The 23,104-nt window shown below is 38.9% G+C and overlaps 1 protein-coding gene across 3 annotated transcripts in view; it reads left to right on the plus strand.

The window, feature by feature from the left end:
* The window catches only part of GLRA2 (glycine receptor alpha 2), a 177,762-nt gene extending 172,155 nt beyond the window's left edge, over positions 1 to 5,607 (plus strand). For all 3 annotated transcript variants that reach the window (XM_061178589.1, XM_061178588.1, XM_061178591.1), the window contains exon 9: positions 5,329 to 5,607. In XM_061178589.1, coding sequence (XP_061034572.1) covers positions 5,329 to 5,607 — 279 coding nt within the window. The remainder of the gene's footprint in view (positions 1 to 5,328) is intronic.
* The last annotated feature ends 17,497 nt before the right edge of the window (positions 5,608 to 23,104 follow it).

Here is a 23,104-nt window from a genome sequence, read left to right on the forward strand (position 1 = left end):
TGTTTGTGTTTGTGCAAATGTGTGGGATGTCTTATCTGTGTATATGTGTACGTATAAATATGTATTTGTGTGTGTGTCACATAATTTCTCTACTTGTTACTGTTTTCTCCACTAGAATGTAAACTCCAAAAAAGAAGAGACTTCATCTCCTTGTTCACTGCTGTATCCTCACCACATACCTGGCACATAATAGGTGCTCAAGGAATTATTTGTTGGAAATATGAATACATAAATGGCAAGTGCTCAAGAAATGAACACCAGAAGTTCATTCTTCTTCAAAAATCAATCATAATGATATCCTGCACTGAAAAAGAGATGATCCATTGATTTGCTTTTCTTTTGGAAAAAATGCTATTCACTGTCTTCCCCAAAATGACATTGTGACAGTTTTAATTTATTTCACCACATGCCATTAAGCAACAAGGGGTTATATTTGGTTTACTTTATTTCAGATCTGTTGTTCTACAAAGTTCAGTGGGATTCTTCTTCCATAATCTTGAATGGAAGCCACTTGGGGCTTGATAGGGACAAATTCATAAAAACCAAAGACTTCCAGAGTCTTTGGAATCAGACAATTTGGAGATCTGACAGACCTGATTTGAATTTCAGCTTCAACATTTATTAGCAATATAACTTCAGGAAGCCACATAACTTCTCTCGGTCTCAATTTCCTCTGAAACCATGTGATTTGTAGGGATGGTTTGGTGATAGGACTGACTGTGGTTTTAAGTGTATGGTATATAATTATAATCAATACACGATATCTATTTATTATTCATATCTACTCCCAAGTCCCCATGATACAGAGGAGAAAACTGAGGCCATAAGAATTGAGAATTTCTCAAGGCCATCCCTCCTCCCCAAGGCTAGGAAGCCCAAGCAGGGCTACCATTAAACATCACCCAGCCTTCATTTGCTCAGGGGACTTTTTTGGTGAAAACCTGCTTGTGTCTGGACTCACACTGTTTCCTAAGGAGGGCTGGAGACTCCATACTGTCCTTGCATTGACTGAAGCTCACTGCAACCTTCAGTTCCAACTGGGCCATTTCCTATTCCAGTAGAAGGGCAAAGATTCAATCAAAGAATCTGGGTGAGAAATGGGATGGAAAGAGTTTTCCCCTACCCCAGTTTATAGGAGTCCTCTTATTTCCTCCTTTCTAGGACATAAAAGAAAAATTGGAAATATGGGTCCCACTGAAATCTTTCATTGTATAAATCCTATATTCTTTAATTATATTGAAATTATTTGCTTAAACAATTCAGTACGATGCAATTCTGGTGAGCTTTAGGTTCAATTTCACATCTAGACAAGAGTTATTCCAAACACAGGAATGGGTGAATTTTACAATAAGTAAAACTGATGGATAAGATAAAATAAGATGATAAGTCTCCAATGAATTGCGTAGCGCCATGGCAGTGCTTCCTACAGCAGACAGGGTTTAAGGAGATTTTATCAAAGTGGGATATAGAAATTGCATGTCCTGAAACTTCGACTGGATGATTCATTTTCTGTGGGAATTTAATCAGTGAATAACAAACCAGAGTGAGCTAGAAGTATTTACTGCTCAAAGATACTGAAGATGGCAGGTCAGTAGCAATAATTAAGTAATTGGTTTTCTGGCTAATTAGAAGAAATGGAGAATATATGCCTGAAATTCTTTCCTCACTGAGAGGATTACACCGACTGTCGCTGTGAATACATTCAACTAATCTGTGCCTACAGATTGTTCTTTATTTTAGCTTCAGTTTATCCATGACTCAAGCTCATCTCCACTTTGCCCTCATATAGGAATCTTGCCACATTACCATAACGTTTTTATTCTGAACCTGCTATAAAGGCAATTAGTCATTCATTATAACACAAAAATTCAAATCGGTTGCAATTATCTGTTCTGAATCAAGACTACACCCTTTGATGTGGGTAATTTAGGGTTCTATATTTAAAATGCATCGAATGAATCATAGTGGTAAATAAGAAGACCCTTAAACTAGCATTCATATCTCCTGCACATGAAAAATTAAATGGATAATTTCTACCTATGACAGATTTATTTCTGTGGTGGAGAATTTTAAAGAATTGATTTAATTAGTTGTAACTATGCTCAGAAGCATAATTTGAAATACTGTTGAATGAATGGTGAAAGTATTTTCAAGCAGAGAGAAAACTCTCTTAAAATTCCCTTTGTACATTATTCAACAAACGTTTATTAAGCGCCACAGTTTGCACGGCAATGTACGACATAATAATAACCTAACCTGGTATCATTCTATTCTGCTTCTGCTAGTTAATTGAATGAGTTAACCTCTTCAGCTGTCCATTCACAGTATGTGAAGAAAGACTACAGAAATTAAATGAATGAGTCAGTCTGAAAAGAAACATGGGTGTGTGTATTTAGGTTTCCTTTTGTTTCATGTGCTAAAAACAGGTTACTAGCCAACTACTCTTTCTATTTCTTCAGGGACCCAGGAAATTTAAAAGAATCTTATCTCACTCAGGCAGTGAACTATACACTTAATCATGACTTTCTAAGTGTTTATAGAGGTGAGAACAGCAATTTGTAAGATTCTACAGATATGGAAAGGAAAAACAGCACAGTAAATTTAGGCAGATAAGGGGAAATGTATTTTGAGGGATTGTTTCCACTTGAGAAGTTATATTAGACTTAATAACATAGACTAGGTTAGAGCTGGACATTAGAGCTGATCTAGGCCACTGGTTTCCAACCTTTTGCATTAGAGTCACTGGATTTTTAAAAAAATATGGATTCTCAGCTCTCATTCCCAGAGATTCTAATTCAGTTGATCTGGAAGAGGCTGGGAGGGGAGGTAAGCATACATATACTTGTAAAGGTTCCCTAGCAGCCAAAGCTGAGACCCACAGACCTAGTCCAGACTCAACATTTTGGCATGAGGTCTCTGAGCCCTTGAAAGAATAAATATCTTGCCTCAGATCAGCACAGCTTATAACCTTTGGAGCCAGGCCTAGAACCCAAATAGCCAAATTCCTAGTCTGGATCTCTTAACTAAACCAAATCACACCGTTTCTACTTCCCTCACACACTGGTTAAGATCTAATTACCAGTTAGTAATAGGCAGGAAGAATAAGACTGCTTATAACCCATGTGACTAACAAGTCCCCTCCTCCTAGTGACCTGTGTGCTTCCATTCTTGCTAATAAGTCTTCCAATGACACTGTAATGATTAATATATCTGTTTAGTCCACATTTTTAAATACTTCACGTATTTGAAACTTTTGCACCCATAAAATATATCATTCCCATTTTAGACAAAGAAACCAGATTTACTCTTTGAATCTGAGTCCAGTTGAAGTCTTCATTATAGAGCTTATAGAGCTGAGTACATGGAAGCACTCTAATGTCTGGCTGGGTTTTCTTAGCCAGCTTCCCTATATGAGAATGCCTTTAGGTTGGCCACTTCCACTGGGTTCTGAAAGCTCCATGCAGGTAGGGCTCTTATCCAACTTCATCAACTGTCTCCCAGGATCTAGCAAAATGCTCACCATAGACTCAACACTCAACAATTAATTGTTGAATGAAAAATCCTTATTACATTTTGTTAACAAATGAGACAGAGTATCCTGAACCAACTTGTGCAGGACAATCTCATATACATAAAAGTACTGGGAAGATGGTTTTATAAAGGAGTAGTTTTACAGTTATTTTATTAGAAGAGCTTTGGCCTGATTTTCCTGACCTAAATTTGTCCTTGCTGTACCATTTGGATTACAGTTGGGCTATCTCACATTAATATTATGTTAAAAGTCCTTCATTCAAATGATACAAATGAACTTATTTATAAAACAGAAACAGACTCACAGATTTCAAAAACAAACTTACGGTCACCAAAGGGGAAACGTGGTGGGCGGGGGGGATGAATTAGGAGGATGGGATTAACAGATACACACAGTACTATATATAAGATAGAGAACCAACAAGGACCTACTGTAGAGCACAAGAAACTCTACTCAATATCTTGTAATAACCTATAAGGGAAAAGAATCTGAAAAAGAATATAGATATATAGACATATATATGTATAACTGAATCACTTTGCTATAGATATATCTATGTATAACTGAATCACTTTGCTGTACACCTGAAACTAACACAATATTGTAAACCAACTATACTCCAATAAAATTTTTAAAAGTCCTTCATTCAGTATATCTTTTATATGTGTGAAGGCACAACTGACATGCAATAAACATCAATGAAATAAAATTAATACCAAATTTTACTGTCTTTTGGAAAAATATAACCAAATTAATTAATATAATATTCTTCTCTAGCAAGATAAAGAGTGCAGTGTCTTTGGTGTTTCAAAGGGGTGGCACAGTATTGTAGAAAACAGTAATCTAGTTGCAGAAGATGATGATTCAATCGATGGCTATTTAGAACTAGATTTTTATTAAGCAGGTCATTTCAATCCCATCTTTTCAACCCAACCACACACCCAAATTCCATACATTTGTCTCTATGTAGGGTATTTGCTCTTTACCATAAGGTTACAATTTTTCAGTCTTTTATCTAATTCATGTAGAAATAACACAAAAAACCACTGACATCAGCTAAAACGACATATGTTCATATGGTAGATATGAATAGCCAAAGAATCAATGTAAAAAGTTGACACTAGAAAAACTAACCATGGTAGAAATATTCAACTCCAAACACTGACTATTTAATCTCTGCTATATAACTGAGGTGAACTAGAGGGCTGGAGGGGAAAAGTTATACACTTAAGGGGTTAATCTTAGATCTAACACAAACATTAAAGCCAATGTTAATGGAAGGAACTGGGCTATGAATGAGCCACAATACTAGAAGTTCCTGGCTCAGAGCCAGGTACAAGGCAGAGATTCAGTAAATGCTTTGTTGAATGAAAGAATGGGTGAACGAATGAATGAGTGAGTGAATGAACGAACAGTCCTCTTCTTAGATTTAGAGTGTAATACTGGGATTTGGAGATTTAGCTTTAAAACAGTCTATTCAAAGCTGTGGATCAATAAACTAGATTTTGGTAACGTCAGTCAGTGCTGAATATAATGTAGGTATTTCTGTTTGTTAATTAATTAAAATGACCACGGAGTCATTATTCTTACACTTAATTTCTCAGCCTGAAAAGTTAATGAACTGTATCTGTTCCATGAATAATTGAGTTGAACTTGAAAGACAACTCCCCATTCCAAAAGCCTTCCACGCTACCAGTTAACTGTGATTTATCCTTTTACTTCTGAAGAATTTTAAGCACCTTCCATCTGATTTGACTGACAACCTATCTGTGCTTTCCCTGTCTTTATTCTTCCAGGAAGAAGATGTTACTCGTGAAAGTCGTTTTAATTTCAGTGGTTACGGGATGGGTCACTGCCTTCAAGTGAAAGATGGAACAGCTGTCAAGGCCACACCTGCCAGCCAGCTCCCACAGCCCCCCAAAGATGCAGATGCCATCAAGAAGAAGTTTGTGGACCGGGCAAAAAGGATTGACACGATTTCTCGAGCTGCCTTCCCATTGGCCTTCCTCATTTTCAACATCTTTTACTGGATCACATACAAGATCATTCGACATGAAGATGTCCACAAGAAATAGATGTGCTCTTCAGACCCTGGGACCTTCTTGCCTAACTGTTGTGCTTGTAAATACACAGTGAAATTGTCTTTATATCACTTTGACAGAGGAGAAGACTGGGGGAGGGGGGAGGGAGGATCATGGGGGCGGGTTTCCTGGCACCTACATGAAAAAAGATAAGTTATCCGGGCAATGAAGGAAAATGTTTGCACAAAATTACGGTGTTGCAGAATCACGTGAGCATAATTCCCTTCACAGTCTTTAGCATTGCTCTTTCAGATGATGCATTAAATAGACATGATATGCAAAGTCAAGTACTTGAGGGCTATCTGTCTTTTGGTTTGGTTTGGTTTGGTTTGGTTTTGACTAATTCTGGTACTGAAAAGACAGCTTAAACACACGCATGTGCATGCACACACACGCGTGCGCGCACACACACACAAAAGGAAAATGCTTACGATCTGACCATAGTGACTAGCCTATAGTGAGTTGAGGACCAAACTTTTTCAGGAAAATGCTGCCTCGTTTTTAAAACAAGCCTCCTGAGCTACGTTCTTTACAATGTCTGTAATTAGTGTTTCACCTGAGGAATCCTTTTGTGGGTCATAAATAATTTCTACTTGTCGAGAAAACAACAAAAAATAAATACCAATCACAAAGAACAGGTTTATACTTTACTGTCCGTGTAGGTGTGCATTTTAATATACTTTTTCTTTCCTAGATGTAATTTGGGGATTTGAATTGTGTATTGTGAAATTGATTTGGTCGTATGTCCTCTTAAAAATAAATGCCCATTTTCTTTTAGATCCAAGTTAGCACACTACATTTTTTTTCACTTTGGCTATATTTACGTGCAATTAAGTACTCAAGTGTGACTTAGCCGTCGCAGCCTCTCAGCCACAGTATTTATGGAGATGATGTGTCCTGAACAGTGTAGCTCATATTAGCTTGAACGTCCCATTTCTGCTCTCATTGTAAGTGTAACTATTAGTCCTAATGTCAACTGACCCATGATTTCTACTGTCAAGCCAAGTGAATATTGTTTGAAATATCCTTAACTAACTTAAAGAATTTTAAAATTGTACTGTGATTTTCATAACCCGTTGCCTTTTTGGTACCAGAGCTACGTGCTTTGAATCCTGGCTACATGTTTTAAGTAAGAAAAAAAAAAAAAAAAAAAAAAGACGTATTTTTGCTTACTCAGATAAAAGACAACCTGTAAAAAATATAATGAAAAAATTAAATTTTACATGTGCTGTAAAAGGGGTTATTAAAAATATTTGTTCAATTTCAATAAAGCTAAGTGTGCCACAGAAGCTGAGTCTTTCCATTTTTGCATTACAATGTAAATAATTTAGATGACAATGGTAACTTGGATTTTTGTTTCTGGTCTTCCTCATAAACTTGAAGCATTTATATAGCTATTATATTTTTGTTGTAATATAAGAGTAGCTTATAGTATCCCCATGAAGAAAGAAAAAAGTACATTATTCTCATTGTAGAAAAAGGGAAATGGAGACATGGAAGTATCAGTAGTCAATGCGAGCAGAGTCTAATACTGGATACTTCATATGAGATATGGAAAAGTTCCAAGAGCACTGCGTCATCGTAAAATACCAAAGTGAAAAGCAATTTAAAAGACCAACCTGTCCACCTATCCATCCTGATCTTGTCAGGAAGGGAGTTCCATGATGAAAAACAATTCTGAGAACCCCAGTGAAATATAGGTAACTCATCTTAGCCCTTGTAGATTTTCCTTAACTAAAGGTATCCTTCATAAAATTTTCAGGAAGATGTGGATTCCTAAGTTGATGTTTATAACCTTTTAAACCGATTCAAATATTGAATCATTTCCATAGAGAAGAATATCACAGAATGGCTAAACACATGAATTTTGGAGACAGAAAGACTAGCTCGGCCACCTATCAACAGGGTTATCTTGGATAAGTTACCTGATTTTTCTGAGTAGCTCCTATTTCATAGAGTTTTAAGAGGATGAACCGAGAAGAATGCAAGGAAAGCCATTAGCATGGTGTCTAACATATCGTAAATTCTCAATAACTAACAGATAATAATAAAATTATTATTATTATGAATTGCACTACACTGGGCAAGAAGCTACACAATTCCTAGCTTTGGCAAGATTAGTGCCATGCTTTGTGCCTCTTTCCTAAAACACTATTTCTGTCTTATTGCTCGCTTCTTTCCAAACAAATAAGGCAAAGTCTTTGATTGGTCTCAATTCTCTTCCTGTAAAATTGAGGCTAAAATGCCTCCCAAAGATGGGCCTGACCCCATAAGTGTCCTAGGAAGAGCCCTGATGCTACATATGGTGGGATGGGAGGAACCTTGGGGGAAAATCCTAAGCTAAACGATCATGTCTAATCAAAGTGTATACCGTATAATTTTCGGAGGCAGGGTGTGGTTCCCACATTAGAAAAATTTTTTAATATTCACCTCTAGAGGAGGAGCTTCAAGATGGCGGAAGAGTAAGACGCGGAGTTCACCTTCCTCCCCACAAATACATCAGAAAAACATCTGCATGTGGAACAACTCCTACAGAACACCTACTGAACGCTGGCAGAAGACCTCAGACCTCCCAAAAGGCAAGAAACTCCCCACGTACCTGGGTAGGGCAAAAGAAAAAAGGAAAAACAGAGACAAAGAATAGGGATGGGACACGCACCAGTGGGAGGGAGCTGTGAAGGAGGAGAGGTTTCCACACACTAGGAAGCCCCTTCGCGGGCGGAGATGGCGGGTGGCAGAGGGGGGAAGCTTCGGAGCCACGGAGGAGAGCGCAGCCACAGGGGTGCGGAGGGCAGAGCGGAGAGATTCCCGCACAGAGGAACGGTGCCGACCTCCACTCACCAGCCCAAGAGGCTTGTCTGCTCAGCCGCCGGGGCGGGCGGGGCTGGGAGCTGAGGCCCGGGCTTCTTCAGTCGGATTGCAGGGAGAGGACTGGGGTTGGCGGCGTGAACACAGCCTGAAGGGGTTAGTGCGCCACAGCTAGCCGGGAGGGAGTCCGGGAAAAAGTCTGCAGCTGCCGAAGAGGCAAGAGACTTTTTCTTGCCTATTTGTTTCCTGGTGCTCGAGGAGAGGGGATTCAGAGCGCCGCCTAAACGAGCCCCAGAGACGGGCGCGAGCCGCGGCTATCAGCGCGGACCCCAGAGACGGGCATGAGACGCTAAGGCTGCTGCTGCCGCCACCAAGAAGCCTGTGTGCGAGCACAGGTCACTCTCCACACCTCCCCTCCCGGGAGCCTGTGCAGCCCGCCGCTGCCAGGGTCCCGTGATCCGGGGACAACTTCCCCAGGAGAACGCACGGCGCGCCTCAGGCTGGTGCAACGTCACGCTGGCCTCTGCCGCCGCAGGCTCGCCCCGCCTCCTCCGTACCGCTCCCTCCCCCCGGCCTGACTGAGCCAGAGCCCCCGAAGCAGCTGCTCCTTTAACCCCGTCCTGTCTGAGCGAAGAACAGACGCCCTCAGGCGACCTACAAGCAGAGGAGGGTCCAAATCCAAAGCTGAACCCCGGGAGCTGTACGAACAAAGAAGGGAAAGGGAAATTTCTCCCAGCAGCCTCAGAAGCAGCGGATTAAATCTCCACAATCAACTTGATGTACCTGCATCTGTGGAATACCTGAATAGACAACGAATCATCCCGAATTGAGGAGGAGGACTTCGGGAGCAACGATACATATATTTTTTTCCCTTTTTCTCTTTTTTGTGAGTGTGTATGTGTATGCTTCTGTGTATGATTTCGTCTGTATAGCTTTGCTTTTACCATTTGTCCTAGGGCTCTGTCTCTCTGGTTGTTTTTCATTACTTTTTAAAAATTTTTTCTTAATAATTATTTTTTATTTTTAATAACTTTATTTTATTTTACTTTATCTTCTTTCTTTCTTTCTATTTTTTCTCCCTTTTATTCTGAGCCGTGTGGATGACAGGCTCTTGGTGCTCCAGCCAGGCATCAGGGCTGTGCCTCTGAGGTGGGAGAGCCAACTTCAGGACACTGGTCCACAAGAGACCTCCCAGCTCCACGTAATATCAAACGGCGAAAATCTCCCAGAGATCTCCATCTCAACGTCAAGACCCAGCTTCACTCAATGACCAGCAAGCTCCAGTGCTGGACACCCTATGCCAAACAACTAGCAAGACAGGAACACAACCCCATCCATTAGCAGAAAGGCTGCCTAAAATCATAATAAGGCCACAGACACCCCAAAACACAACACCAGACATGGACCTGAACACCAGAAAGACAAGGTCCAGCCTCATCCACCAGAACACAGGCACTAGTCCCCTCCACCAGGAAGCCTACACAACCCACTGAAACAACCTTACTTACTAGGGAGAGACACCAAAAACAACGGGAACTACGAACATGCAGCCTGCGAAAAGGAGACCCCACACACAGTAAGTTAAGCAAAATGAGAAGACAGAAAAACACACAGCAGATGAAGGAGCAAGGCAAAAACCCACCAGACCTAACAAATGAAGAGGAAATAGGCAGTCTACCTGAAAAAGAATTCAGAAAAATGATAATAAAGATGATCCAAAATCTTGGAAATAGAATAGAGAAAATACAAGACACGTTTAACAAGGACCTAGAAGAAATAAAGAGCAAACAAACAGTGATGAACAACACAATAAATGAAATTAAAAATTCTCTAGAAGGGATCAGTAGCAGAATAACTGAGGCAGAAGAACGGATAAGTGACCTGGAAGATAAAATAGTGGAAATAACTACTGCAGAGCAGAATAAAGAAAAAAGAATGAAAAGAACGGAGGACAGTCTCAGAGACCTCTGGGACAACATTAAACGCACAAACATTCGAATTAGAGGGGTCCCAGAAGAAGAAGAGAAAAAGAAAGGGACTGAGAAAATATTTGAAGAGATTATAGTTGAAAACTTCCCTAATATGGGAAAGGAAATAGCCAATCAAGTCCAGGAAGCACAGAGAGTCCCATACAGGATAAATCCAAGGAGAAACACGCCAAGACACATATTAATCAAACTATCAAAAATTAAATATAAAGAAAACATATTAAAAGCAGCAAGGGAAAAACAACAAATAACACACAAGGGCATCCCCATAAGGTTAACAGCTGATCTTTCAGCAGAAACTCTGCAAGCCAGAAGGGAGTGGCAGGACATATTTAAAGTGATGAAGGAGAAAAACCTACAACCAAGATTTCTCTACCCAGCAAGGATCTCATTCAGATTTGACGGAGAAATTAAAAGCTTTACAGACAAGCAAAAGCTAAGAGAATTCAGCACCACCAAACCAGCTTTACAACAAATGCTAAAGGAACTTCTCTAGGCAGGAAACACAAGAGAAGGAAAAGACCTATAATAACAAACCCAAAACAATTAAGAAAATGGTAATAGGAACATACATATCGATAATTACCTTAAATGTAAATGGATTAAATGCTCCCACCAAAAGACATAGACTGGCTGAATGGACACAAAAACAATACCCATATATATGCTGTCTACAAGAGACCCACTTCAGACCTAGGGACACATACAGACTGAAAGTGAGGGGATGGAAAAAGATTTTCCATGCAAATGGAAATCAAAAGAAAGCTGGAGTAGCAATTCTCATATCAGACAAAATAGACTTTAAAATAAAGACTATTACAAGAGACAAAGAAGGACACTACATAATGATCAAGGGATCCATCCAAGAAGAAGATATAACAATTGTAAATATTTATGCACACAACATAGGAGCACCTCAATACATAAGGCAAATACTAACAGCCATAAAAGGGGAAATCAACAGTAACACAATCATAGTAGGGGACTTTAACACCCCACTTTCACCAATGGACAGATCATCCAAAATGAAAATAAATAAGGTAACACAGCTTTAAATGATACATTAAACAAGATGGACTTAATTGATATTTATAGGACATTCCATCCAAAAACAACAGAATACACATTCTTCTCAAGTGCTCATGGAACATTCTCCAGGATAGATCATATCTTGGGTCACAAATCAAGCCTTGGTAAATTTAAGAAAATTGAAATCGTATCAAGTATCTTTTCTGACCACAACGCTATGAGACTAGATATCAATTACAGGAAAAGATCTGTAAAAAATACAAACACATGGAGGGTAAACAATACACTACTTAATAACCAAGAGATCACTGAAGAAATCAAAGAGGAAGTCAAAAAATACCTAGAAACAAATGACAATGAAAACACGATGACCCAAAACCTATGGGATGCAGCAAAAGCAGTTCTAAGAGGGAAGTTTATAGCAATACAATCCTACCTTAAGAAACAAGAAACATCTCAGATAAACAACCTAACCTTACACCTAAAGCAATTAGAGAAAGAAGAACAAAAAAACCCCAAAGTTAGCAGAAGGAAAGAAACCATAAAGATCAGATCAGAAATAAATGAAAAAGAAATGAAGGAAACGATAGCAAAGATAAATAAAACTAAAAGCTGGTTCTTTGAGAAGATAAACAAAATTGATAAACCATTAGCCAGACTCATCAAGAAAAAAAGGGAGAAGACTCAAATTAATAGAATTAGAAATGAAAAAGAAGAAGTAACAACTGACACTGCAGAAATACAAACGATCATGAGAGATTACTACAAGCAACTCTATGCCAATAAAATGGACAACCTGGAAGAAATGGACAAATTCTTAGAAATGCACAACCTTCCGAGACTGAACCAGGAAGAAACAGAAAATATGAACAGACCAATCACAAGCACTGAAATTGAAACTGTGATTACAAATCTTCCAACAAACAAAAGCCCAGGACCAGATGGCTTCACAGGTGAATTCTATCAAACATTTAGAGAAGAGCTAACACCTATCCTTCTCAAACTCTTCCAAAATATAGCAGAGGGAGGAACACTCCCAAACTCTTTCTACGAGGCCACCATCCCCCGATACCAAAACCAGACAAAGATGTCACAAAGAAAGAAAATTACAGGCCAATATCACTGATGAACATAGATGCAAAAATCCTCAACAGAATACTAGCAAACAGAATCCAAAAGCACATTAAAAGGATCATACACCATGATCAAGTGGGGTTTATCCCAGGAATGCAAGGATTCTTCAATATACGCAAATCAATCAATGTGATACACCATATTAACAAACTGAAGGAGAAAAACCATATGATCATCTCAATAGATGCAGAGAAAGCTTTTGACAAAATTCAACACCCATTTATGATAAAAACCCTGCAGAAAGTAGGCATAGAGGGAACTTTCCTCAACATAATAAAGGCCATATATGACAAACCCACAGCCAACATCGTCCTCAATGGTGAAAAACTGCAACCATTTCCACTAAGATCAGGAACAAGACAATGTTGCCCACTCTCACCACTATTATTCAACATAGTTTTGGAAGTTTTAGCCACAGCAATCAGAGAAGAAAAAGAAATAAAAGGAATCCAAATCAGAAAAGAAGAAGTAAAGCTGTCACTGTTTGCAGATGACATGATACTATACATAGAGAATCCTAAAGATGCTACCAGAAAACTACTAGAGCTAATCAATGAATTTGGTAAAGTAGCAGGATACAAAACTAATGCACAGAAATCTCTAGCATTCCTATACACTAATGATGAAAAATCTGAAAGTGAAATTAAGAAAACACTCCCATTTACCATTGTAGCAAAAAAGAATAAAATATCTAGGAATAAACCTACCTAAGGAGACAAAAGACCTGTATGCAGAAAATTATAAGACACCGATGAAAGAAATTAAAGATGATACAAATAGTTGGAGAGATATACCATGTTCTTGGATTGGAAGAATCAACATTGTGAAAATGACTCTGCTACCCAAAGCAATCTACAGATTCAATGCAATCCCTATCAAACTACCACTGGCATTTTTCACAGAACTAGAACAAAAAATTTCACAATTTGTATGGAAACACAAAAGACCCCGAATAGCCAAAGCAATCTTGAGAAAGAAATACGGAGCTGGAAGAATGAGGCTCCTGGACTTCAGACTATACTACAAAGCTACAGTAATCAAGACAGTATGGTACTGGCACAAAAACAGAAATATAGATCAATGGAACAGGATAGAAAGCCCAGAGATAAACCCACGCACATATGGTCACCTTATCTTTGATAAGGTTTAAGGTTTCTTAAAAAGAAACGAAATTGAGTTATTTGTAGTGAGGTGGATGGATCTAGAGTCTGGCATACAGAGTGAAGTAAGTCAGAAAGAGAAAAACAAATACCGTATGCTAACACATATATATGGAATGTAAGAAAAAAATAATGGTCATGAAGAACCTAGGGGCAAGACGGGAACAAAGACACAGACCTACTAGAGAATGGACTTGAGGATATGGGGAGGGGGAAGCGTAAGCTGGGACAAAGTGAGAGAGTGGCATGGACATATATACACTACCAAACGTAAAATAGATAGCTAGTGGGAAGCAGCTGCATAGCACAGGGAGATCAGCTCGGTGCTTTGTGACCACCTAGAGGGGTGGGATAGGGAGGGTGGGAGGGAGATGCAAGAGGGAAGAGATATGGGGATGTATGTATATGTATAGCTGATTCACTTTGTTATAAAGCAGAAACTAACACACCATTGTAAAGCAATTATACTCCAATAAAGATGTTAAAAATATATATATATATTCACTTCTAAACGTATCTGCCAGCCACTCAAGTAGGTAAAGGCATCCTGGATGGCAAGAGGGGTTCTTGACTTTTCTGTAATTCTAGTCCACATTCAGTGGAAAGAACTCTTGAATTGGGGTTATATAAATAAAATCTCGGGGAAAAGATTTTGAGCACCACATACTCTGGCAAAATAGATAATTCCCCTGTAATGTTATTAGAGATTTTATTGAGGACGTTTTTCTTTTACAAAAGTATTTGAAAGAAAATAGTTCAAGAGTAAAATCATGGCTCTGATGAAGAGAACTTACTACCAGTTTTCATTAGATTGGAAGCTTCTGGAAGAAAATGGTTATGGTTCCATGGGTTTTCTGCACTGCCTGCCAAAGCTCAGATGCTCAATGAGTATTATTACTATCACTAGGGAAAAAGTTGGTGAAAGAGGCTATGCTGTGCCTATTGACAAAGTTACATAAGTTTTTCCCAGCCAAGCAATGACAAGAAGTAACCAACTACTGCTACCATTTTTCAGATAATGGATTACTGGGGGATTTGTCTTTTAAACACTTTTCAATTCCTACCACTTGGTTTTAAGAACAGATTGAGATGACTTAAGGCTTAAGACTCTTTATGGCATTCTCAAACACCTTGGTCCAAAACAGATGCTACAAACCAGACTGGCTGTAGATTTTTAAAAATCCTCCCAAATAGTATTAGCATTAAGCTCCTCATCTATGCCACTGAAGAGAACTGCCAAATTCTGAAAGCAGATTTTCCAATAAAGATTAAATGAGTACCATTTTACATTTTGCTTACTCCATTAACATCAAATAAGTAGGTTCTAACCAAAACACAGCATAAAATTCCATATCATATGATTCACAGCTCTGGAAAAGAGAGAAAAGCCTCTTCAGAATATTTTTTAGGATTTTTGCATCTCCTAGTTTAAGTCTGAAGCCAATTTGTTGAATGAATGTAAACCATATATCTGCCAAATAGCCTTTTTTAATGTTTTAACCTCTGTTTTAAACTTCTTATTTTCACCAATTTGGGTTTGGTTTTTTTCTTTTTTTTTTCCTTCGGTATAGATTGAATGATTCAAGTAATGCATACTCTTCATAGATCACGAAGTAGAAGAATTAAAGATAACACCACAACTTCATATTCATATAGTGCTTTCAACATATCAACATGTTTTGATGTCTACAACAGCATTCAATTCTAATAATTGTCCAAGGTGGCCAATCACAAAGAGTCAATAGATAAACAGACGCTCCATGAATCAGACACCTCACCCAAGCCACCTATCATATTAGAGGTTGAACATCTGGCATAATTTGCTTCCTAACTCCTCAGACTATATCCTTTCACCATATCCACACTGTCTAGGAAAATAAAAGCCTGGAAAGTAAAAAGTCATGGTACCACTGACCCACCCTCACGGATAACAAAATAAATTGGTAAAGGACAGCGTACAATAGAATATTTCTGTTGAACATGCCTAAGAGAGGTAGCTCAAATGGTGCATATAGTATTAAGAACATCTGCACTGACAGTAAATATCGTGTGTTATTGAATGGCCCAAAAGATATTGGAGTTGAATAAAAGACCAATGGAATTCATTTTAGAAGGTGTTTATTTCCATTTTTGAAGGAGGGGAAATGATCTTCACATCGTCACACATGTCCCCACATAAGAAAAGATGGAATATTCCTATGTTGGTGCAAATGCATCTCAAAAATAACAAGTAGTATAGTTTCCCCCAAGCTGAGGGTAGTATTAGATGTTTTTAGACCACAAGTCAGCATTTAGAAAGTACATTATTACTTTGGCATAAATGATTCATAAATAGGTGAATGTGTCTTCAAAGAGAAGAGCAAAGCTCTGGGGTGCTCTTTGTGAAGTGTGTGCCATGCCAGCCTTTTTCTGGTAGGCCCTAGGGTTGGTCATGGAATGGACAGCTCGGTCAGTCCTCACGCACACTGAAGCCTCATCAGGAGCTCCAGGTCCTCAAAAATGATAGAATCAAGACCTAGGAGACCCTTCATATGCAAGGATTAGAACTAACCAAGGCTCCATCACCTCAGTGTATAATCATTTCTTAAGCTATCCCTGCTTTCTGAGGAGAAAGATTTAGGGGCAGGGTAGTGAGAAAGGCAGAAGAGATCAAAGGAAGACAGTAGCGAGAAAGCTCCTTTCAAGGCATAAATCAGATCATGTCACTCTGCTTTAAACCTCCAATGGCTTCCCATCTTACTCAGAGAATAAGCCAGAACCTTCACTGTGGCCACATGATCTGACCTTCCCTCCCTCCACCCCACAACCCTCTCCCATCCATCCCCACTCCCTCCAGGCATACCGCCCAGTGCTTAAACATGCCAACCACACTTCTACCTCAGAGCCTTTGCACGTGCTATTTCTTCTTCCTGGCACCCTCTTTCCCTAGACCAGGAGTTGTCAAACTTTTTAAGGCCAGATAGTAAATTGGTTAGGCTTTGCAGGCCATACCGTTTCTGCTGCAACTACTCAACTCTGCTCTTATGGTATGAAAACCGTTATAGACAATGTGTGCACAAATGGATGTGGCTGCGTTCCAACAAAACTTTATTTACAGAAGTAAGTGGCAGGCCAGATCTGTCCTGTGGGCCGTACTTTGCCAGCCCTTGCTCTAGATACACTCAGGGCTTTAATTCACTGATTTAATTAACACATTCACTGATTGAATTCAGGTCTCTGCTCCAATGTCTTCTTATCAGAGAAGCTTTCTCTGACCACCCTATATAAACTAGTAGCCTCTAACCATTATAATCATTCCTGCCTTATATTTTACATAGCATTTGTCACTTTCCAAATGATGCTTTTATGTATTTATTGCTTGTCTCTCTCTCTCTCTCTCTCTCTCTCTCTCTCTCTCTCCCCGCTCCCCCCCCCCACACACTTAAAGGACAGCTTCATGTAAGAAAGTAGAAACATAGTTTCAATGTTGTATTCCCAAGGTCTAGATCTGTGCCTGGCACTTAGTAGGTGTTAAATCAGTATGGCATTTCTTCAGTGAATATTGAATACTTATTAAGGACTTAACTGAGTGTTGCATGAGAGGCTCAGAGAACTAAGAAACCTATTACTAGCCAGTTAGATAAAAATTGCTGTGAAAACTTAAGCAGGTTTTGGGTCTGTAACAATGAAAGAATTGCACTAGATTAGGATTTTTCAAAGTGTGTTCTGAAAAACCCTAATTCTACAGATCCTTAAGGGTCTGGGACATTAGCAGTTCTGCCTGTATTAAGTTTTTGTAATAGTTTCCCATTGACCTTTTCCTTTCACTTTTTTATCAGAAGACATGGGCCTTCTAAGACATGGAGCTCTGAGAGGGGGTCTCCTGCATTTCAGATATATTTACATACTTCCCTTTATTCCCATCGTATAGTAGCAACTCAATTTCCTCTTGATCGTCAGGAGCAATCACCCCAGCTAGTACATAACCCCCTTCTTTGCCCGTCAATTGCTGCAGGAGGAGCCCAGAGTGCCAGGTGACTATCTCGACTTCCAGTGCCATTGCTGTGTCACTTGGAGGAAGCAGAGGCAGAGACTCCAGAAAACGCTGTAGATTTGAGGCTTCCTAGCTAAAAACTCTTAAACCATAATTTTCAAATCATGACTCTCATACAAATATAAAATTAACACAAGTCAAAAATTGTATTTAACTTATTAGTTGATTTAAAAAAAAACAGTAAAGTATTAAAACCAGTCCTAAGAGAATCTGAGAAGTTAGGTATTTATAAGCACTGTTAGAATAAAGTTTTCTGGCCTTAGAAACCAAACTGGTCGATGTCCAACAGGCCATAAGCAGTAACCTTTGGAGTTCTCTCTTCTTCAGACAGAAATTATTCACATTTCTACTGAACAAAATTCTGCACGTTCACCTCTGCCTCTACAGAGTGGTAAAATGGCCCAGATAATGCAATGTCAAGCCCAGCACCGCGCCGAAAGAACGCTTGTAACCCTTTTTTTTTTTTTTTTTTTTTTTGCCGATTTGCCTATTTCCAAGTTTCAGATAATTTTTCTGAAAGACAATTGCAGTTCAAACTTAATGCTTAACTATTTTCTGACTATTAATACCATATCTTATCAGGACCAAAACACATAGCATTAGAGTGACATGCCTCATACCACACAGCATGTTAATGTAACTTTGGGCTCAGAAACCAAAACGCCCTGAGTGCTATCCCAGTTCCTTTCTAAATACTCCCATCAGCTTTTGCCATGTATACCAGGTAGAAAAATTTAGAAAGGGAAGTTTTTCTCCTTCAAATTATTCTACCTCTATGTAGTTATTTGCCCATTCTTCTGGAAGGCAGGTGGCATCGTTGTAAAGGCATAGTTTGTGGAGTCAGATCTGAGTTTAAATTCTCCCTTGGTCTCATATTTGCAGGGTGTCCTTGGGGAAAGCTTTAATGCCCCAGTACTGAAGATATTGTAAAATACATATAACAATAATATCTACCTTATACATTGTAGGTAAGGGCTAAATTGATTGGTACTCGAATAAACATTAGTTCTAATTTCCCTTCCTACCCACCTTTAATTAATAATGTTTTATTTCACTACAGACATCATTCAGAATCTATCACCTACGAATGAAGTCTATTCTTGGGTGGTCTACTGTAACTCCTACAATTTTAAATTATCATCTAAACATCAAAAAGCCTGACTGAAAATGAAAAGACCCTATCTATAGACAGTCTGAACAAACTTCTTTGGTAAAAGGGGACAATAGAGTTTTTATTGTTTCACTTTGACCTAATACAGAAAGGAAAACATTTTCCTGATTTAAGTGTTGAAAATGCCTAAGTTGGCATACCAAGGCCAGTGGGAGGAATTTATTAGGAGGACTTTTGCTGTATATAACTAACATTTGTACAGCACAAGGACAGTTTACAAATTGCTTTCACACAAATTCTGCCAGATCATCCTGTGATCACAGGAATGGTGGCCTTGGGCAGTTTATTCTCCTGTAAAATAGAAAAGAATGGTTTCCCATCAGAGACCCTAGCATGGAGTTAGCCTGCGGTGCATGACAACCATCATCATCACTGCCATCAGCAGCAGCATCACCACCGTCCTTACTATTATCATCATCACCATCATCACCATCATCATTCTAGGGATAAGGAAACTGAAACATAGCACAGTTAAGGGACTGATCCACTGTCACAGAGGCAGATCCATTCACCATGTCCTAGTGTGTGACTCTAGGCAATGTCTTCAGCCCATTTTTTTGATTGGGGTGTTTTTTTGATGTTGAGTTGTATGGGCTCTTTATACATTCTGGATATTAACCCCTTGTTGGTCATATCATTTGCAAATATTTTCTCCCATTCTGTAGTTTGTCTTTTTGTTTCATTGATGGTTTCCTTTGCTGTGCAAAATCTTTTAAGTTTAATTAGGTCCCATTTGTTTATTTTTGCTTTTATTTCTTTTGCCTTAGGAGACAGCTCCAAAAAATATTGCTACAATTTATGTCAAAGAGTGTTCTGCCTATGTTCTCTTCTAGGAGTTTTATTATTTCCAGTCTTACATTTAGGTCTTTGATCCATTTTGAGTTTATTTTTGTATATGGTGTGAGAGAATGTTCTAATTTCATTCTTTTACATGCAGCTGTCTGGTTTTCCCAGCACCACTGACTGAAGAAACTGTCTTTTCTCCATTGTATATTCTTGCCTCCTTTGTAGTAGATTAACTGACCATAGGTGCCTGGGTTTATTTCTGGGCTCTCTATTCTGTTCCACCGATCTATATGTCTGTTTTTGTGCCAGTACCATACTGTTTTGATTACTGTAGCTTTGTAGTATAATCTGAAGTCAGGAAGAGTGATACCTCCAGCTTTCTTCTTTTTCCTCAAGATTGCTTTGGCAAGTTAGGGTCTTTTGTGGTTCCATATACATTTTAGAATTATTTGTTCTAGTTCTGTGAAAAATGTCATGGGTATTTTGATAGGGATTGCATTAAATCTGTAGATTGCTTTGGGTAGTATGGCCATTTTAGCAATATTAATTCTTCCAATCCAAGAGCACGGGATGTCTTTCCATTTCTTTGTATCATCTTCAATTTCCTTCATCAATGTTTTATAGTCTTCAGAGTATAGGTCAGTATGACTTCATCTTAACTAATTATAACTACAAAGATCCAGTTTCCAAATAAGGTCACAATCTGAGGTTCTAAGTGGACATGAATTTCGGGGGAACACTATTCAATCCAGTACAGGCACCAATTGTGTTTAATTTTTTACAGTCCTCTAGGCACGTAGCCCAGTGTAAGGTACATACAGATTCAGCCAGATATAGCTTAGTGGTTGGGCATGCAGGTGCTGGAGTGAGACTGTCTGGGATCAAATCTTTGTTCTGCCTTTTCTAGCTGTGAGCCTTTGGGTAAAGGTTCCAAACTCTCCATGCATTGGAGTCCTAATGTGAAAACAGTACAGATTTCACAGAGTTCTAATGAGATTTAAATCTGTCAATTCATGTCAAGTGTTTGGAATAACCATTAGCCTGTAACAAGTGTTCAGCAAATAGTATTAGCATTATTTTTAGAGGAAAAAAATATAATATTTGTTAAATAAAATAATGAAATCAAGGAGTATCAGAAAGCACTGAAAACAGCTTATGTTCAAGCTGTTGATATTATAAAATATTTTCACATCAGCCCTTTGTCTGTGCACAGTCTTTTTAGAGCATGAATGAACATTCAATTTAAAAGAGAGAAGGGCTGTAGGAGAAAAGAAGGTGAAAAGGAAAAGCTTGCTTTTCCTTCTCCCTCAGGGGGAAAAAAATTCAACAGAGCCATGGAGAAGCAGTATTATTTCTAAGAGACCAATGCTAGGAAAATGGAATGCTTTTCTGAAAGAAAGGAGATTAATACCTGGAGGGTCTAAAATGTAATTATGGTATTGATTTCAGGAAATCCTTGGATGGATCTTTGTTTTTTTTTTCCTTTTTGCTCTCCAGTGTCATTAAAATGGGCTCACATGTAAGGGTCTGCAGACTGTAAATATCGGAACAGCACACATCAAGACAGGTAAAAAAAAGTCCTGTTAGTGGATCCTGGGAGGTATCAAAGTGACATTCAATACATGGTGCTCCCATTGGTTCCCTCTTACCAGGAATTTTCTTAATGGCTTTAGCGACTGGTTTAACAAGCTGCTAATGAAGCGGTAAGGCAACACCGGGCTGCAAATCAACCTGAAGTTACCATGACCTAGATCCATCCAGCCTGTGCGTTGACTGCGGGTGAGAGAACCCTAAACCCACGTAGCACAGGGAGATCAGCTTGGTGCTTTGTGACCGCCTAGAGGGGTGGGATAGGGAAGGTGGGAGGGAGATGCAAGAGGGAGTAGATATGGGGACATATGTATATGTATAGCTGATTCACTTTGTTATACAGCAGAAACTAACACACCATTGTAAAGCAATTATACTCCAATAAAGATGTTAAAAATTTTTTTTAATTTAAAAATTAAAAAAAAAAAAGAATTAAGGCTGACTTACAACTTTCCTTTCTAGCCCCACTGAGGAGATGACCTTTTCTTGATTCCAGCTATACCATCTCAGCTTCTTTGCTTTCCTAGCTGTTCGGAATCCAACAACGACAGTCACCTTTCCCATTTGGTTGAACAAACACATAATCCAATGTTTTGCTGGGAGCCTCTGGTCACCTCTAAACCCAATAAAAGCCTCGAGACTGATGACTGGGGACTCTGGATTTTTAAGAAACAGTCAACTCATTATGAATATACTAGGGGTACTTTGGGGCAGTTGGTGGGCAAATTGGAGACGTACTTGAGGCCTTTTGGGGATCTGATTCTATGGTTATATTTTTACCAAATCATTCGGTGAAAACTCTTAGTGTTCTACATCCTCCTTCGTAGAGAAACTACGCCAGCTGCAGATAGTTTAAAATGGCTGGATCTTATTCTGGAATGGGAATGAGAAATGAGGCTGGAGAGAAAAGCGGGGATGAAAAATATGAAGTCGCATGCCTGGCTAAGGACCTTGGGATTTCTCTTATAAGTAATGGTATGCCATTATAAGGTTTTAAGCAGGGGAGGAACAAGATTGATTTTGCATTTCAGAACATAATTTTGGCTGCAGAGTATAAAGGAGATCAGACAAAGATGAAAGAGGGGTGATCTCTAAAGTTTTGAAATTAAATATTCCTGTTATAACCTGACAAGATCCATCTACTGCTGAACATAACCTAAGCAAAGGAGGAAAACTTCTGGCCTAGACAAAGACAGAAACAAAATGGACCCTAGAAACGTGGATAAAATTTTTTACTAGTTTCACCATGTTATCAGCTAAAAATTCAGCAACATTCCACTTCCACCTACAATCAAGACTTAAACATGGTACGCAAAACAATACGGTATTATCACTCTGTGGTTAAGAACACAGGATTTAGCATCGGATAGGACTGGGTTCAAGTCTCAAATGTGTCACTCTCTGTCCCTATTCGTTCCTGTTCCTTTGATGGGTTGCTTAATCTCTTACATTCTTAGTTCCCCCGTCTATGATGGCAATAATGATGGCAACACCTGATTTGCAACGCCACTGTGAGATTCATGCACGTAAAGTGTTAGAACCTACAATACAGGGTTTGTCGCAAGGGTCTTGTCTCCCAAACTCGGGGCTATCTTTACATGTGGAGGGAACTCACTAGGGTATTTCTTCTGGCCTCTCTCAGCCCCTCCCTGGAAAGGAAAAGTGACTGAATCTGATTGTGAAGTTTGAAAGTGTTTTCCTGCCCCCTCCTCTCTCCTTTCTCTTGGGGGACCGCCGATTTTCCAAAATTACATGTTGTGCTCTGGTCTTGCCATGTGCTTTCAACCTAATA

This window comes from Eubalaena glacialis, chromosome X, assembly GCF_028564815.1.
Source record: "Eubalaena glacialis isolate mEubGla1 chromosome X, mEubGla1.1.hap2.+ XY, whole genome shotgun sequence".
NCBI classification, from domain to species: domain Eukaryota; kingdom Metazoa; phylum Chordata; class Mammalia; order Artiodactyla; family Balaenidae; genus Eubalaena; species Eubalaena glacialis.